This window comes from Neopelma chrysocephalum, unplaced genomic scaffold (assembly GCF_003984885.1).
Source record: "Neopelma chrysocephalum unplaced genomic scaffold, ASM398488v2 Primary Assembly neopelma1_99, whole genome shotgun sequence".
NCBI classification, from domain to species: Eukaryota; Metazoa; Chordata; class Aves; order Passeriformes; family Pipridae; genus Neopelma; species Neopelma chrysocephalum.
Window position 1 is genome coordinate 2,651,835 of NW_020897762.1, and position 16,048 is coordinate 2,667,882.

Consider the following 16,048-nt stretch of genomic DNA (forward strand, 5'->3'; position numbering starts at 1 on the left):
ACAGCAAACACTGGTAAAATCAGAAAAGAAACACACTGGAGAAAAGTAACAGAAGTTATAACTACAGTAACAATAAAACTACAGTAAACAATAAACCCAAAACTGGGGTTTGAAGAAATACTGAATCCATAAAAATTAAAAAGACAGTACTTTTACTACCTCTTAAAATTTTTCATGGAGGTAAGTTTTAGCAACTTTTGTTGTAAAATGAGTGAAGTTTTATCTAAGTACTGCACACTGTTCTTGTAAACCTATGCAAATACACTCCTTCTCTAAATCTCTGTGTGTTTGAATAATATACTTTGTTCATATTAAGAGAACACTGTATAACTTTATTTGTAGAATACCAACTTGCAAACAGAGGTAAAAACAACAGGACATAAAAACTTATTATGAAACCAAACTAAAATAATAAAACAGTGCATTTTCCTCAATAGTTTAATTCCTGTATGAATGTCAGTAAAAAGCTTACTCCATTAAACACGAGTTTAATTTCAGCATTTGTTGTAATTTCTCTAGTGTAATTAAGAATCCTAAGTCACTTTAACAAACATTCTAATTAATAAATCCAATAATACAAGAAGTTTCTCTGAGTAGTAGTTCCCATTGCATGAACGCACATGGGCAATACTATATATAAAAAAGCCAAACCATTTAACAAGAGTGAAGAGATTTGCACTATGGATAAACTGAACACAAACTAAAGTGAACTCTGAAATTACAGAGTTGCATTAACACAAAGGCACATTTTACTTTTAGTGTAAATTCACATTTCTAGAAGGTAAAAGTTTTGTGCCCAGGCAACTTCAAGTCATCACAGCAGAATCAAACAACTCTTAACTGCATATATCTGAACTTTCAATAGAAAGATCTGGTTTCTATTTCTTTAATCCAGTTTTATTAAGGGAGAAATTAAATTAGAAACAGAAGGGCTCCCCATCCCATATTTACAGCCTGCAAACTCTGCTGCTTTCTTGTCAGAAATTCTAGTTTTGCTGTCAAATTTTGTTAAGCTTTGTAACTATCAGCACCCTCACAGTTTGGTCAAAGGCCCCACAAACACACAGTCCCTTTTTGTCAGGGCTCCAGTCCAGGCTGGAGATGGGCTGTGTTGACAGAGTCACGTTCTGCAGGAGACTGACAGACCCTGCCACCCCCATCTCGGCTCCTTCCGAATCCTTCTTGGAGCGCTGAGCCGGGTACTCACTGCCAATGGGAAAAGGAAAACAAAAACAAACACATGTGCTTAGAATTTACTGATACAAACACACCATTATCCTCCTTATTTCCTGTTCTACAGATAAGGCAAATAAATGTCTGTCATTATAAATAATGAATAATCACTATATCCAGCTATACCCACACTGCATATTTACTGGGTATTTCATGAAAGAAAAAAAGAGGCAGGAAGTTTTTAATCCTGACACCTCTCTCCAATAGCCCTTCATTTTTTAACCATTTGGCTTTTGCCACAGGCAGGAAAATTTCACCTCAACTATCGCTCTGAAACTTAATGCACCTCCTTCACTGTGTTTAGTATGATAAAATTATTTTTCCATGTAAAGTAAGAAGATGTAAACATAAGTATCATTAAAAGTCCAGGCTGCCATAACTGCTACTGTATGTGAATTTTAAGAAACCCATTTTCTTCCATTTATCACCTTGTTAACCAAGGATATTATTAGATTTTCATTATGTGAAGACTACTGACAAGGGCAAAATTTATCTGTGCTGTCACATTCTCTTAGGGATTAATTCAAGATTTCAGATCAAGTTCTGACACTGAAATCACTCATTCTACTGCATTTTTAAGCAATAATTTTAACTAGATATTCTGAGGTTGGAAGCAGGACCCCACTCATCATTTTCAGAAAGATTCTTTCTTAAAACATTAAGTGGTTGGTTTCTTATTCCCAGCTGGAGAAATGATCACTTACTATTTCCAGAGATGAAGGCTCCCAGATCCTCCACTTGTCATAAATATATCTCTGTTCTGTGGCAGGTGCCTGACCTGCCATATGGTAGATTTTTGTGCCTAATAACAAAAAAATAAAATTAAAATTAGCAGTGTACAGAAGTAATTTAGTGATGAACTTCACAGGAAAAGGTGTAGAATCTTAAAACAGAGATCACTTTCATGAAGAGAGCCCAGCCACCTCATGGTGGATGGTTAATTTAGCTGTCTGACATCTCTTAAAATCATTACTGGAAGGGAATGCACTGCAAACACTGTGCAAACACAAGAAACAGTCTACAATTCAAATTTAAACCTCATCCAGGGCTCAGCAAGATCATGTAGCAATAGAAATCACTTAGGAAAAACCCCAGCACACATGCTCTGAGTTAACGCCCATCTGTCTGTAAACATCCACAAGGCAAAGCTTAAATGCACTAAATGAACAACAAATTCCATTTTCACATTTCAATTATTACAAACACTAATTCAGTAAAAATATTCTGTGACTCAGAATCAAAGTACTTCCAACAACTTATCTGCTTTGAGTGATGGTAGAGATGATTAAAGATATTATGCTGAAAATCAGCTTTTTCTAAAAAAAAAAAAGAAAGGCCATCCTGAAGAACTTGACCAAAAAAAGTGCCTTTTCTCTAATTATCATCAGACTTTGTTCACTAACTACAAAAAAATTTTAAAAAAATACTGTTTTATAAAGTAACCTGGGCATTTATTACCTATTTGTACTACACCTGAAGTACTTTGACAGTATATATTCAGGAAGTTTGGTTCTTACTAAGAAATTCTCTGTCTCCCCATACCTTCTCTGAAACAGAAGCAAAACCTTTGGTTGGATGCTGCGTTCTCATATCAAAAACATGGAATTTTCCCTCAAGCGAGGTGGCCACCAGCTTGTTCATATTTATATCTTTTCTGTCAAACTCCACACTGCAAACCTGGAAATATAAAAAAGATAGGTTCACTTTTCAAATTTAGCCATTGCTAAAAAAAAAAAGGGGTGTTTTGTTATTTGCAAATATACATTAATAATTCCTTATTCCTACAATGACATCCCCACCAATTTGAAAACAACAAATCCATCTGACAACATGAATCCACTGAAAAATACCCCATCCTGTCCTGACCAAGAATTTGAGGTGTACAATTTTTTTATCTTAAAGAAAATTACTTCCTGGTGCAATCTCAGCAGAAACATCTTCTGGGTAAGTTTCACACAGAGTCCTTTTAATTTTTCAATCTTGCATAGAAGCTGGAATGAAAAAACACTTTTATGGTTTCCTTACCCCATTCTTAATGTTGGTCTCCCACCGCAGTGACATGGTTTTTAAATCAAACAATTTAATGTCCCCATTGTCGTATCCAGCACATACAACACGTTCCTCTTGGTTGTAAGCATTGCCTGGACACAGAGAAAGAATTAATCACAAAACACAAACCCTCTTTAGCCTGTAAACTTCAGAAGTCCCAAGCCTGCAATTTCAACTTACATTTATGCAAAATAAATAAATAAATTTAAAAATTGCTATTGGGATATTAAGATTTCAGCAACTGAATGGTTTTCAAAGCTGAGGGTATAGAAAAATCCTGTGTAAGACACAAGGAGCTTGTTCTGCCCAAAAGAAAAAATGCAGAGTTCACATCAGGCATTGCTGTTTTCTTTAATTAGCTCTTAAGCTTCAAGGATCTTCTCATAAATTAATGCCTAAATGCTTGGTAGTTGGAGCTACACTACAACAGTAATGGGTTTCCCATGCATGGCAACATTTACGCTCCTTCAGAAAAACACAGCTAGACATACTATTTTTACATTCCTAGGCTTAAAAATAAAGCTTGCACAGCTTATCCGTGAAACCACAGAATCAATGAAACATTTAGGTTGGAAAAGACCTTCAAGATGATCGAGTCCAACCGCAAATGGTGACCAAAGGCGATTAGAGAATGATTCCAAAACCAAACTGCCACAAAACTAGCTTATTTTGAAAAAAACCCAACATAAAACCCATAGAAATTTGGCAATGTTGAAAAGCAAACTCTGCTACTTATGCATCTACTATTCCATAACATCCTGAAATACATTGATAATCATCAAAGCCCAGTCATATTAGAGGGAGGAATGGTCATAATCTGACCAATTACCAAATGCCACTGTCCAGCAGTCTCTTTTGCTCTCCCCCTGTACAGGTTCCATATTAGCCACAGGAGTGTCTTTCTGCCTCGGGTCCCACACCTTCACAGTTCCTGGGAAAGAAGGACAATGGATTTTGTGTTAGGGATACACTGTCACACTGTATTCATTTTCCCTGGAAAGCCCTTTGCTTTTCAGCCTGATCATTCAAAAACCCTTTCAATTCCAGAAAGCCTGACTGTGTTTAGTGGATACAAGAAAGAACCACAAAACCAAACAGAAATAAAGTGAAAGTATTTCTTAAGGATGTATTTTCTCTAGCTTATACTTTACATTTATTCTGCTTTGTATTCCTTCTGTCCCAACCTCAGTGACAACGGTGTATTTTGCTTGTCTACAGCTTCTAAAAGAGAGAAAATTTGTCCCAAGGAAGATTCAAAAGACAGTGTATGAAGAACTAGTTGCAACAGGTTGTAACTAGTTCAGATGGCAGACTGTGCCCTGCCATCAGAGCTCACAGGCTCAGAGGAACTGAGAAGACTTGCAGAGTTCACTAACTCACCATCTCGACTGCCAGTCACAATTTCTGGTGCACCTTCCCCAATTCCTAAGCCACCTACACCATCTATACTGTTTATGATTTCCTTATGACCTTTCACAGAATACACTGGTATTTCAGGAGCTTCTAAATTCCTAGGCAAGAAAGAAAAAGAACAGATAATATGGCATTTTCCTTGACACTCAGGATTTGTATAAAAATGAGAGGAAACTTGAGCATAAATCATACAAGCTCAGACTAATAGTGAGAAGAAAATATGGATATCACCATTAGGAACCACGTGTCTTTGTTTATTCCTTCTTTGGCTACTGTTTTGGACTGGTCTGAAAAGTTTTGCTCAGCTCTGGACTTCCGTGTTTGTAAAGGCAGTTGAGGGATTCACCAGAGCAACCCTTCAGACCCAGTTTTTATGCTGGACTAAAAATGAATCACACTACAGATCAAAATACTCAAATTAGCTCTACTTTCAGTAAGGCTATAAAACGACCTGATTCACTGATCCCCACCTAGCCCTGACTACTGGTCTTCAACTTCAGGTGAATATTGTATCCAGACATGGCTTTCATGGTTCTTTCCCACTGATTCTCATTCTTTGAGAATCTTTCAGAATCTTATTTTACATTTCCACTAGTGACTACTCCCTGTCATTCTTGCTATTTCAACAGGAATTGATAATTCCATGACAAGGGAAATATAATAATAATAATGATAATAAAATAATCCCTTTTTGACACTATTGTTTTATTTGATAATCAATTTACCTAAAAATTAATTACACAAATCATTCAGGGACCTGAAAAAACATTCAAAACTTCCGGATTAAAAATATATATTTAATCTAGACATCAAATTTAGCTTGAACACAACCTGTTGTTTGTATTTGTATATCCACTCAAAAGCCTCTTTTTCAGAGGATGACCTCACAGAATTTTAACAGGTTTTTGTAGCTGCACACAAAAGATGGGAGTGAAGCAGCACTGAATCAAACACTGTGCAGAATTCACATTGTTTTTAGAAAACAGGCTCGGTCCAAATACAGTAGCCAGCGAAGCTTACACTGGGTCCCAACCACAGGCAGCAGGGAGAGCATCTCATGCAAAAGCCAGGCAGGGAAACCTCCGTTAAGACAGACAAACACAACACCAAGTGAAAAAGCTTCCAGAGAACATCCACGCTTACCATATGTTAAGGTTTCCATCGAAATCTCCTGTAGCTAAATATCTTTGCTGCAGAGACGTAGCTCCAAAAGTTCCACATTTTATAGGTTTGGGCTTTTCAATCTTTTAAAGGAAGGAAACGTCTGTGTCAGCACACAGGAAAGGCAACACAAACCCACAGACAGCGCAGGGAGTCCACAGGGGTAGGTGTCAGTGAAACACATTTGGGATATTTGGTGCAAAATACTATCAAAATGTTATCAAAGGTAAACTACACTTTGAGTTTATTTCCCTGTGCACAGGAAAGCAGAGAGTCCAGTTTACTGGTCTTGAAGAACAACAATTTGTTTGCTTGTGGCCTGGTGGGCCTTTATGCGCCTGAGGCGCTGCTACCCCTGAGAATGAGCCAATGCTCCAAGGTCAGTCTGATGGGAAAACACAAACAAAAGAACCCCGACACACCCCAAACACAGCCCTGTAACCCATAATGCAACCCATGAGAACAAACCAAGTAACACTTGTTGATGAGTGGCAAGAAACAGAATCACAGACTCAGGCTGGAAAAGACCTCCAAGATCATCGAGTCCAACCTATGACTGAACACCCTCATGTCAACCAGACCCTGCCACCGAGTGCCACATCCAGTCGTCTTTCCTTAACCGCCTCCAGGGACGGTGACTCCACCACCTCCCTGGGCAGCACATTCCAATGCCCAATCACCCCTTCTGTGAAAAAATTCCCCCCAATGTCCAACCTAAACCTCCTCTGGCCCAGCTTAAGCCTCTGTCCTCTCGTCCTGTCGCTGGTTGCCTGGGAGAAGAGGCGGACCCCCACCCGGCTACAACCTCCTGTCAGGGATTCGTAGAGAGCGATAAGGTCACTCCTTAGCGACAGGAGAGGCAGGACACCGCGGGATCAGCACGTTTAACAGGCAAAGCAGCCTCGGGATTTGTCCCCTGGCCCTGGACAAGCCGTTCCCGGGGAGGGGGGGGTGTGTCCCGCGCTCACCTCCCGCAGCAGCTCCAGGCGGGCCCCTCGCAGCTCGTACAGCTGGACGAGGCCGGTGCCGCGGGCGGCGCTGCCCAGGCACAGCAGGCGGGCGCTGCGGGGCACCCACTTGCAGTCGAACACGGTGTAGTTCAGCGCCTGCTGGGCGTGCGACACCACCTGCGGCCGCTCCAGCCCCGGCGCCGCCGACATCCCGCCCCGCCGCGGCCGCTCCCCGGCGGCGGATGCGGGGGCAGCGCCCGCCGGCCCCTTCCGGCGGCTGCGGCACCACGTGGTGGGACCGCGGGCGGACATGGAGACCGAGGCGGCGGCCCCGGCCGGCGGCTTCACCAGCGTCGTGTCCCGGCGGAGGCGGAGGAAGCGGCGGGCGGGCGGCGAGGAGCCGGCGGGGGCTCCCATGGACGCGGCGGGCGCTCCCATGGACACGGCGGGGCCGCGGCCCAGCAAGCGGCCCGCCTTCCCTCCCGTGCTCGCCGAGGCGCTCGGGGTACGCGGGGCGACGGGGGAACGCCGGTTCTCGGGGTGCCCCCGCCTCCTCCGCCTAATTCTGTCTCTCTCTCTCTCTCTCTCTTCCCCCCCGCTCCCGGAAGGTCGGGAAGGGCGAGCTGAGGAAGATCCCCGTGCCCGCCAACAGGTACACGCCGCTCAAGGAGAACTGGATGAAGATATTCACGCCCATCGTGGAGCATCTGCAGCTTCAGATCAGGTTCAACCTGAAAACGAGGAACGTTGAGATCAGGGTAAAGGGAGCCCCCTTCCTCCTGCCTTCCCCGCTAAGTAGAAGAGAAGGTTGTGCGGAGATCTCATAGCACACCCCCCGCATCTGGAGGGGCCTGCAGGGAAGCTGGGGAGGGACTCCATCAGGAACTGTAGTGACAGGATAAGGGGGAATGGGTACAAATTGGGGAAATTTAGGTTGGATATCAGGAAGAAATTTTTTACTCTGAGGGTGGGGAGACACTGGAACAAGCTGCCCAGGGTTGTTGTGGATGCCCCTTCCGTGGAAGTGTTCAAATACAGGTCGGATGGGGCATTGAGCAACCTGGTCTAGCGGGAGGTGTCCCTGCCCATGGCAAGGGGGTTGGAACGAGATGATTTTTAAGATCCATTCCAATCCCTTAACATTCTGTGATTCTGACTCCTGAAAGGCAGGGCCTCTCATGTTCAACATCATTCCTTCTTGTTCCACACATTAAAGACTAGAGAAGTGTCCCTAATCCCAAATAATGCTTGGAAAAACGGAAACTGTGTGGTTTCACCTACCCAGAAGACATTAGGGGGAATTTTTTCACAGGGGATGAAATCTGGCAGTTGTTGTTCAGATCAAGTAGTTAATGCAAGTAAAATCCAAAAGTGTAAATCTGTTCCAGAAGGGGCCAGCATAGGATGGAGGGGTGTTCATGTTTTTGTAGGAGAAAATTATGTACTGTAGCATTAAGGAATAATTTTAATCTATGTGTTAGATAGGATTTTAGAATGAAATGTTTTCTAGCTATTTAAGGCTACTTAATGCTTACCTGACAATTTTGACTGAATGGTGTCTTTTGAGGGGGGCACCAAGTCTTCTAATGCCTTTGTTTGTGGCAGACAAAAAGGGCCCATAGTATTTGATTGCTTATAATTTTTCTTTAATGGATTGCACTGGAACACTTTAGGGCACAGATACCAACATAGACCTGCAAATGTTGTAGATGCTCATTCTTTTTTCTTACTCTTTCTCAGGAATATTCAAACGAGCAGTTTTTAAGTGTAGATCCAAAGCTTTGACATAAGACTCACTGAATTAACATGTCAACATATGAGATCTTCCAATACTGACAGTACAGACACCAACAGGAATTTTGCTTCCTAACCTTGAAATCTTACCACTAGAGGAAAGATGACAGAACTATACCTTACTTAAACTTCCAAGAAATAACTTAAAGGAAAAGGGAGGGAGGGGCAGGAACTCCTGCAGTTCCATTCAATAACTGTGCAGAAGCAAAACCTGGGATTTTAACCACTTTTTGATACAAAATGATGTCTGGCAAGAAGCAAGATTAATTTTGTTCTTGATCAAGCAGATTTCATTTTGCCCATATCCACCATGACGTTTGAAAACTTTGAAATGTGTTTCATTTACCTGCTAAGGCATCTTTAGAATATTATCATTAGAATAACTCTCCTGCCATTATCATCCTTCTCTTTTTTCCTGCAGTTCTCCGTTGCAGTTTAGTTCATGTAGGTTTGGGTTTTCTCAATAAAAAGGGTTCTCAGTGGAGGGGGGGAACTTTCAGCACCTTCTCTGTTCTCTCCCCTCCAAGCACATGATACATTCATCTTGTTGTGTGTGAACATGATAAAAAAACACAAAGCATATTACTTGTGTCTTTCAGTAAAACACAATTAACTGAATTGAATTAATTGAATTAACATTAACTGAATGTGGGGTTTTTTTTATGATTAGTCTGTATCCCTCAGATTTTTCAAATCCTGATTCTAGCTTGTCTGGTCTTAATTTGCACACATAACTTCTTGTCTTGCAGACTTGTCAAGAGACAAAGGATCTCAGTGCCCTGACAAAAGCAGCTGATTTTGTGAAGGCATTTATACTTGGGTTTCAAGTAGAGGTGAGTCTCCCAACAGTTTGCTTGTGAGATTGCTTCAATTTACTACCATGATGTCTTTGGCCTCTGCAAATTACAGAAAGAAAAAAAATTCTTGGGTGGTTTTCTAGAAATAAATTTGTTTGAAGTTGTGACTGGAGTGGACATCGAGTTTCTTAAGGTAATGCAGGATAAAAAAGTAACCTTGAAACAACAGATAATTAAAATTATGAAACAGAGGACATATTTAGCTTGTGTAAGACAGCACAGTGCAATAATCTGGCTCTGAGGTGCTCTGCACAGATCAAGACTGTTCATTTTGTCTTAATCCAAGCCAATAACCTGCAGTCTGTACAAAACTCAAACTTTACTTAGAGAAAAGAAACCGAGTTTTTGCAGTGTTGTAGGGGCTGCTCCTTGTCCCAGACCTGTACTGGCTTCACTAGCACAGGTGAGGTTGGGGTGAATGCAGGGGCATCCAAGGATGGGTGGGGTTGTCTAGACAGAAATACTTACATGGCTGTTGAAAAAGCAGTGGATTTAACTTTAGCTATGATTTGATAGATGAATTGGAGAAATACAACTGATGTCATCTGTTCATATGTAAAAAGAGAACATCTGCTTTAAACTCTGTGGTAGTGGAGCACTCGTGCTGATAACAAATCTCTTGCTCTTTTAGGACGCTCTTGCTCTCATCAGATTAGATGATCTTTTTCTAGAGTCATTTGAAGTTACAGATGGTGAGTAGTTGCTGCTGCAGTCAGTATTCCAGGAGATGTGTGTGCCTTCTGCAAGTATCTGTTCTTTCTTTCCCCCTGTTCCACTTGTGTCACTTGCCCTCACAGATCAGGAAAACCAGAAACATCTATTATGTGTTACCAGGGTTCCTTGGAGTTCTCTGTAGAGCAGAATCTGAATCCTATCTACTTCATTTCTACCACTGTTAACTGGGTGTGCTTTGGCTCTGTTTCCTCAATCTGAGGTGCAATGGAATGCCTTCCACTGCTGTTCTGCAGGAGAATTTCTCTTGGATGCCAGAGACCTCACAGTCAGGTAGCACTGGATGCAGTTTGCACTGCTGGTCACCAGAAGTAAAATCTGGATGGATCTGTATTCACCAGTGAAGCTGTTTCTGTATTACTTGTCCTGAGTTGTTTCCAGTAACTTGACCAAGGGGAGGATTACAGGGATATGCACCCCTGTTGTTACCCTGGGCATGTTATTCTCGTTTCAGTCAAACCTTTGAAAGGAGATCATCTGTCAAGAGCAATAGGGAGAATAGCAGGGAAAGGTGGAAAAACCAAATTCACCATAGAAAATGTAACCAGGACACGCATCGTTCTCGCTGACCAGTAAGTACAGACTCACTTCCTCCTGGTCAAAACACAATCCCTCAGCTCATCTGTGTCCCCTGCCAGGAACAAAGATAACTTGGATTTTTTAGAACTGTTGCAGAGCAGAAGTAAGAAAAATTAAGTGCTATTTTTAATGAACACAAGTATTTATTTGATCTTTTGTTATGAGAATGACAGTCAGCAGCACACTTAGAATTCAGTCATTCCCCAAAGTGTAAGAATTCCTTCTTACGAATAATCAAAGTCAAACTCACCAACCCAGCAACGTTTTCCTCCTGAAGCTGCTACACTGTTAAATTTCCAAATTGTAAAATCTATTTTAAAAGGATTTGGAGGAGCACAGGTCTTATGTTGTAGATTTTCTGGGCTTCAGTTAGGGTTTTTTATATTTACAAGAAAAGGAACTAGTCCACTGATACAGAATTTCACATTCATCTCTCACCTCTAACTGTCTATTAACTCTCTGATCACAGAGGGTTTTTTCCATTAACTTAAGGCTACTTTGCTTTTTGCAGAAAAATTCATATTTTGGGATCTTTTCAGAACATTAAAATGGCACGAACAGCAATTTGCAATCTAATTTTAGGTAAGTCCTCTTATCTAATCTTCTCCGCTACATAGAAATAGATCTTGCATTTTGAGAAACTGCTTTGTGGCTCTTACCTTCTTCCTGGCCTGTCTGCACCTGCACCTGGAGCAGGTAGTTTGGTGGCAGTTGGCTTGTTGCCCTTAAGAGAAAGTTTTGGACGGGGGAAGTGAGGAGTCCAGGGCTTCATTCTAGCTCCAAAACCCTCTCCCTGGGGCAGAAAGATGTTCTGCCTTTTGATGTAGCTGCAGTACTCCCTGAGGGGTCTTGAAAGCCAAAGGGGACAACTCACCCTGACAGCAGCAGTTTTTAACTCTGCACCTGCAGTAAGACAGGGTGACTGACCTTGACCATCCTTCTCACCCTTGGGCTTAGTTCTCCACTTTTAGCACATGTGTGAGAGCAAAACATCCATTTTCGTGACATGGATCATCTCGTTTGCTGATTGGATTTCTCCTTTCTTCTGCAGGAAGTCCTCCTTCCAAAGTTTATGGCAATATTAGGGCAGTGGCCAGCAGAGCAGCCGAGAGGTTCTGAGCTGCACCACCAAGGACTGGGGCTGGGAGTCCAGGTTCCTGGACACACAGGAGTTCTGCTTCCAGGGCACATGGGAGGTGTGGAGCTACAGAAGCCACATCTCTTCTGCTGGATTTGGAAGCTCAGAAGAAAAATGGGACTGTTTTTGCAGTCTGACTGCCTTCAGACATGTGGTGTGATTTGAACATACATAATGTCTCTGTATAATTATTAAAAGGTATTTTAAGTTGGTTGTGTCCATATCAAAAGCACGAGTACATGATTTTACTTGAACAGCCTCCAACAAAAACATGCTTCATTACGGATTTTCAGAACGTCAAAGTTTTAAGAGGCTGCTGTCAGAACTTCAGGAAGCCTTTGAGTTTCACGTTTTGAGCCTAAAGGAGCCTAAAGGAGCCTAAAGGAGCCTAAAGGAGCCTAAAGGAGCCTAAAGGAGCCTAAAGGAGCACAGTTAAGTGTTTAAATCCAGGCATCACAGTTTGGTATCCTCCTGGAAAAAGGAAGAGTCAACTGGAATGCAGAGTTCAATGGCAGGCTGCCCACCAAGTCTCTGCTGCTGCTGGAACAATACATCACACGGAAAGAGTAAGACAGAGGTAAATAACATATTTGCACTTCATCCTGAATCTGCACATATATAAATTTTATAATTCTCCTGAAAATGATCTGTAAGGACAGCCTAATGAAGCCAAGAGCGACTAGGTTTAGTACTTGCCAGTGTACCAGAGCACAAACAACTGGAAAGTCCTGTGTCTCCTCCTCCTTAAAATACTAAATGCACAAGAGTAGAGGGAGAGATTAGAGAAGCCAGTCCCAGTATGACTTAAAAATGGGCCCTTTTCTCCTAACCCTGCCTGCCAACCTTGTTGCCAAGTCTCTTGCAAAATAATTCAGTTCAGGCTTGGGAATGAAAACAAAAACTGAAATGAGATTATCAAACACACAAGCAAACTGAGTCAGCATTTCACTCAATGTCCAAGTTTCCAGAGCAGCACTTTGCAGTATGGGATTATCACTACAGCCAAATTGATTCAAGTCTTCAGCTGCCAACAGATTTAAGACTTGCTGAGTTACCTAAATATATAGTGCTCAGCAGTCCAAGGTGTACAGGGGAGAGCAGCTCCAGGTGTGCACACCTGGTCAGCACATCTTCTGTTCATCATCTGCATTTACCTCAATTAGCTTGAAAGATGAGGGAGAGTGAGGCAAGAACACACAATATTATTGCTTATCCTAAATCAGGTGCATAGTGATCCCAACCCAAATCAGCAGAAAGCAGAGGGCAGCACTCAGAAGGCCCAAACACCTGCACCCCAAAGAGCACAGCAGAGCTTCCAGGACTGACATACCCCTGCAGGGAGGGCTGGAGTCACCAGTCATATGCAACGAGAGATACCGAGTATTAGCCTGAATAGAAGTTACAAATATTATCACTTCTAAGGGTCAGAGGCTGTTTAACAAACTAGTAATAAAAATTATAACCTGCTGGCCCTTTTAATCATGAATATTTAAATTAAGTCTAAAATTTTGAGCAATGTACTAAATCAAAACTTTTGGTTTTTTTACTTGAAGTGTTTTAAGATCTACCTAAAAAGAATCCTATAAAAGAAGCATGAACACAAAAATCTGGGCCCCTTTTTTTCCCTGGGAAAGGAGCTGCCTTTCATTCTCCATTTCATTAATGTTAGGGTGGGTTTGTTTTGCTTTTTAAGCCACCTTCCACTTACCACAAGGATTTCAAAGTTTTTCATCCAGTTTGGACACTTAGCAAAGAGAACTATGTGCCTTTGAAAAACCCCAACATGTAAGTGGTCCTGAAACACTGAAATAAATCTTGGAAGTGTTCAGTGGACTGTGCACCCTGTAGGGTTTTTCAGTAAATCTTCATAATGGAAGAGTAGACAAAAAACTGTGAACAAGTTTGCCTTAGATCAGTGTGCAGAGCTGCTTTAAGGTGAACAGGAAAGGTTGTGTAAGTACTGAAGCACCCCAGCCAAGGTTCAAATATTTTATTTTGTATTCATATAGTATGAAGGTTCTTATAGTTCCCACAACATATGATGTAGCATGCAGAGGAAAAACTAAACATTCAACATAAATCATTTTTCCCCACACAAACTAAAAAAAACCTCATCCCTCCCCTTCCAGTCCCCCTAAGGAAATAACATTAGCACTAATTTCTATAATGCCAGCCAAGATATGCACAAGCAAGAGAAATTGAAAGCATTTGCTAAAATGTTTGTAACAAATACTTATGTACAAAAAATTCACAAAAGACTAGTTCCCCCTTGAAGCAGAGCACATGGCAATTGACACTGGAACAGATACAACCACTGGCTGGGATTATAAACCACGTACTGATCCAGAGGAAGAAAAAAGTTACATGTAGTGGAGATTTTTGTTTTGAACATTAACATTTACCAAAGTTTGGCAACATTATCTTTTAAATTATGCAAATTATGTAAACAAGAGGAACATTTCAAATCGATCTACATGCAAAACTTCATGTCATGCAAGGACACCAAGCACCTGGATTTCTCTCTCACAGACAGAGCCCATGATGTGCAGCACTCAGTTGAAGGAACAGCTATGGCAGACAGGTGCTCGATTGAAGAGGTTCAGACACCCTGCACTTTCCACTGCTCATTATAAAACAATTTTTTTTTTAATAGAAAAACTACTATACAGGAAAGATGTACTGTTCTAAAAAAATCTAGCAAATGTTTTTCTTCCAGCCAATAGTACCACTGCAGAAAAGGGAAGGGATGATATAAAGTTGTAAAACATGGCTCGCTACTTTTATATCACACAAATATATCAAGTTACCTTCCGTTACAAATTATGATATGGACAAATCTAGAAAAGAAAAACGTTCTCCAGGCAAAGGACTGGAGAACTGCAAGAGGTATAAATTTAGATAGTGTGAAGTTTTCCTCCTCTATGGCATAGGTTAACAAGATTTCCCCCCTGTATGAATCCTATATACATATATATATAAAATATTACCAGTTATTTATGCTACCTGTAGTATTTTTTAAATGCAAGGGGGAAACTATCATGGTTGAAACAACAGAATTTAAATGGCAAGAACATTTTATAATCTAAGTACTGTATAAAATAAGTAGGTGGGAATCCTGCACAGTTATGTTGATCCTAATTTCATTTAAGCTAAGCACAAGAGAAAATCATGAATGCATCTAACAACTTGAGCAGCTGTATCTAAACTGAACCCAGAACAGCAGATGTGCCTTGGCTTCAGGACAGCTGTAACTGCTCCCAATTCCTGGGTGACGGAGCCTAAGGGCCATCAAAGCATTCCGCAGTCACTATATGCACACGAGGACTAGTTCTTGGCAGTAGCATTAAACTATATTCTCATATTAAGTAGAACTGTACTAAGTTATTTAGCAAAGAGACACAGTCCCTGGTAATATATTAACAGGTATAAATAAACTTAGTCTCCTGTGTTACAAAAAAAAAAAAGTACTTAAGGTGATTTAATAAGAAGCAATGCTTTGTCAGCCAGTCAATATATAGAAACATCTGAACAGTCACAGGAAAAGGAAAAGAGTTGACCTAACACCCAGTTAAAATTTTACATTCTTCTACTATATATATAAAACTGTGTGAAATAAAAGTAAGGATGTATATCCATATATTGAACTGTTAATATTCTGCTTGGCACTTTGTACTCTAGTTTTGTTTCTGAATCAAGTATATTAAATTAAAGCCCACCTAGCTACTACATATAGAAAGCTACATATATATCTATATATAAATACACACACACATATATATATATAGATAGATATTTCCTTGTTATAAAAGATGAAGAAAAATAAATTAAAAAGCCAACCCCTTCCCTTTCTCCGCCACACTGATATGCTCTTTCCATCTTTGCTGTCCTTCAGACTTTAAAGTGCTACACTGAGTTATTGAGAGAATAAAAGTTCAATAACACTTAGTTGGCTTCATGAGGCTCATGTTGGAAAATGTGGCTTCACAGAGAAAAATACTTCCATTTAAATACACAGAGAGCATTGCTGGACGTCTGGAGCAGATCTTCAGAGATGGAGAAGAAAGCAAAAGTGTTGGGTGGTGCCCTACAGAGTCACACGTCTACGACCATCTTTTTGTGGATATCTAGGCCTCCTACAACCT

The 16,048-nt window shown here is 41.0% G+C and overlaps 3 protein-coding genes across 4 annotated transcripts in view; 1 reads left to right on the forward strand and 2 right to left on the reverse strand.

The window, feature by feature from the left end:
- Positions 1-311: 311 nt before the first annotated feature.
- WDR92 (WD repeat domain 92) lies at positions 312-7,053 on the reverse strand. Its single transcript, XM_027694908.1, has 8 exons — positions 6,825-7,053; positions 5,839-5,939; positions 4,663-4,793; positions 4,112-4,213; positions 3,259-3,374; positions 2,776-2,910; positions 1,938-2,035; positions 312-1,206 (listed from the first exon to the last, which is right to left on the reverse strand). Exons 1-8 carry the CDS (start codon positions 7,014-7,016, stop codon positions 999-1,001), a joined length of 1,083 nt encoding a protein of 360 aa, XP_027550709.1. The 5' UTR covers positions 7,017-7,053; the 3' UTR covers positions 312-998.
- A 38-nt stretch (positions 7,054-7,091) lies between these two features.
- On the forward strand, positions 7,092-12,135 carry PNO1 (partner of NOB1 homolog). The gene is made up of 7 exons (XM_027694909.1): positions 7,092-7,311; positions 7,415-7,564; positions 9,350-9,433; positions 10,089-10,149; positions 10,644-10,761; positions 11,280-11,350; positions 11,820-12,135. Exons 1-7 carry the CDS (start codon positions 7,117-7,119, stop codon positions 11,885-11,887), a joined length of 747 nt encoding a protein of 248 aa, XP_027550710.1. The 5' UTR covers positions 7,092-7,116; the 3' UTR covers positions 11,888-12,135.
- Positions 12,136-13,881: 1,746 nt separating this feature from the next.
- The window catches only part of PPP3R1 (protein phosphatase 3 regulatory subunit B, alpha), a 39,535-nt gene continuing 37,368 nt past the window's right edge, over positions 13,882-16,048 (reverse strand). For both annotated transcript variants that reach the window (XM_027694876.1, XM_027694877.1), the window contains one exon: positions 13,882-16,046. In XM_027694876.1, coding sequence (XP_027550677.1) covers positions 15,999-16,046 — 48 coding nt within the window. In that variant the 3' untranslated portion in view covers positions 13,882-15,998. The remainder of the gene's footprint in view (positions 16,047-16,048) is intronic.